Genomic DNA, 1,231 nt, shown 5'->3' with positions numbered 1-1,231 from the left:
TACGAGACCCAGGTGAGCACCGGATGGTGAAGCCGGCGGTGGGATGCATCACCAAATTGGGGGGCGGTGGCGGGAAGTGCTGGCTGGTGAGGCTTTTTGGCACAGCTCCCTCTCCGTCGGCAGCACCGGGAGCCCTGGCAGGAGGTGAGGGTGAGGGTGCTGCGCCCCAGCCCCGTCTCGGCCAGCAGCCCTTGTGGAAACACCATCCCAGCCGATGACCAGCTCTCCACCAGCCTCCCCTCCGGTGCCAGGTGAGCGCCTCGCCGGGACCGGGCTGTGCCGGGGCTCACAGTAGGCGCCCAGCTGCCTGTGCTTTGCTTTGCCCCCCCCCAGGTATGTGGTGCTGCCCCAGCCCATCTGCCTGGAGCGGGGCGTCTCCTACACCCTCCGCCTGGAGCTGGGCTGTGCTGCCGCTCAGCAGGATCCCACCGCCAGCGTGCTCATTGATTCGGTGAGGGGTGGCCGGGCAGCGGGATGGGGGACACCAACCCTTCGGGGGGGCAGGATACGTCCACAGGGGACACGGGGAGAGACAGGCATGACGTCCCACTGACTTGCCCCCCCCAGCTGGTGCTCCTGCCCCGTTACTCCTCGCTGGAGATGTTCATTGCGGGTGACCCCAGCTCCATGGAGCACAGAGAGACCTTCGAGCGGTACCGCTGCGCCCAGCCCTTCCACGCCGCGGGGCCCTCGCCCGTGGCCGAGCCCTGCTCCCCCCTGCCCAGCCTCTCGGCTGTCCTGCATGACGGGGCTCTGCGTGAGTACGGCCCTGTGCCCCGTCCCATGCCCCGTCCCATGCCACGTGGCGGACGCCACCACTCAGCTCCGCTCTCTGCCCGCAGCCTGCCTCTGCGACCCCCAGGGCTCGCTCAGCGCCGAGTGCCAGCCCCAGGGCGGGCAGTGCCAGTGTAAACCCAACGTCGTGGGACGGCGCTGCCACCGCTGCTCCCCAGGAACCTTCGGCTTCGGGCCTGGCGGGTGCCGACGTGAGTGCTGCGGGGCTGTGCCGGCCTGGCTTGGAGAGGAGCCCGGGCACTCCAGGGCTGGGGGGGGTCAGGGAGGGATGCTTCCCACGTGCCGGGGGCAGACGCCGTGGGTGCCGTGCCTTCCAGCGTGCCAATGCAGCAGCGAGGGGTCGGTGAGCACTGTCTGCGACAGCACCACAGGGCAGTGCTCCTGCCGCGAGGGTGCCCACGTCCCGCACTGTGACCGCTGCCAGCCCGGGCACCGG

General features: G+C 70.3%; 1 protein-coding gene across 1 annotated transcript in view; it reads left to right on the top strand.

Moving 5' to 3' along the window:
- The window catches only part of LAMB2 (laminin subunit beta 2), a 31,155-nt gene that overhangs the window by 26,723 nt on the left and 3,201 nt on the right, over positions 1 to 1,231 (top strand). Inside the window, 4 exon segments of the mRNA XM_019473439.1 lie at positions 334 to 451; positions 568 to 757; positions 843 to 986; positions 1,113 to 1,231. The exon segment at positions 1,113 to 1,231 is cut by the window's right edge and continues 104 nt beyond it. Of these exon segments, the coding sequence (XP_019328984.1) occupies positions 334 to 451; positions 568 to 757; positions 843 to 986; positions 1,113 to 1,231 (571 nt within the window).

This window comes from Aptenodytes forsteri, unplaced genomic scaffold (genome assembly GCF_000699145.1).
Source record: "Aptenodytes forsteri isolate BGI_AS27 unplaced genomic scaffold, ASM69914v1 Scaffold53, whole genome shotgun sequence".
In the NCBI taxonomy this organism is placed as follows: Eukaryota; Metazoa; Chordata; class Aves; order Sphenisciformes; family Spheniscidae; genus Aptenodytes; species Aptenodytes forsteri.
Note: the sequence above shows the minus strand (reverse complement) of the source record. Positions and strands in the feature narration are given on the sequence as shown.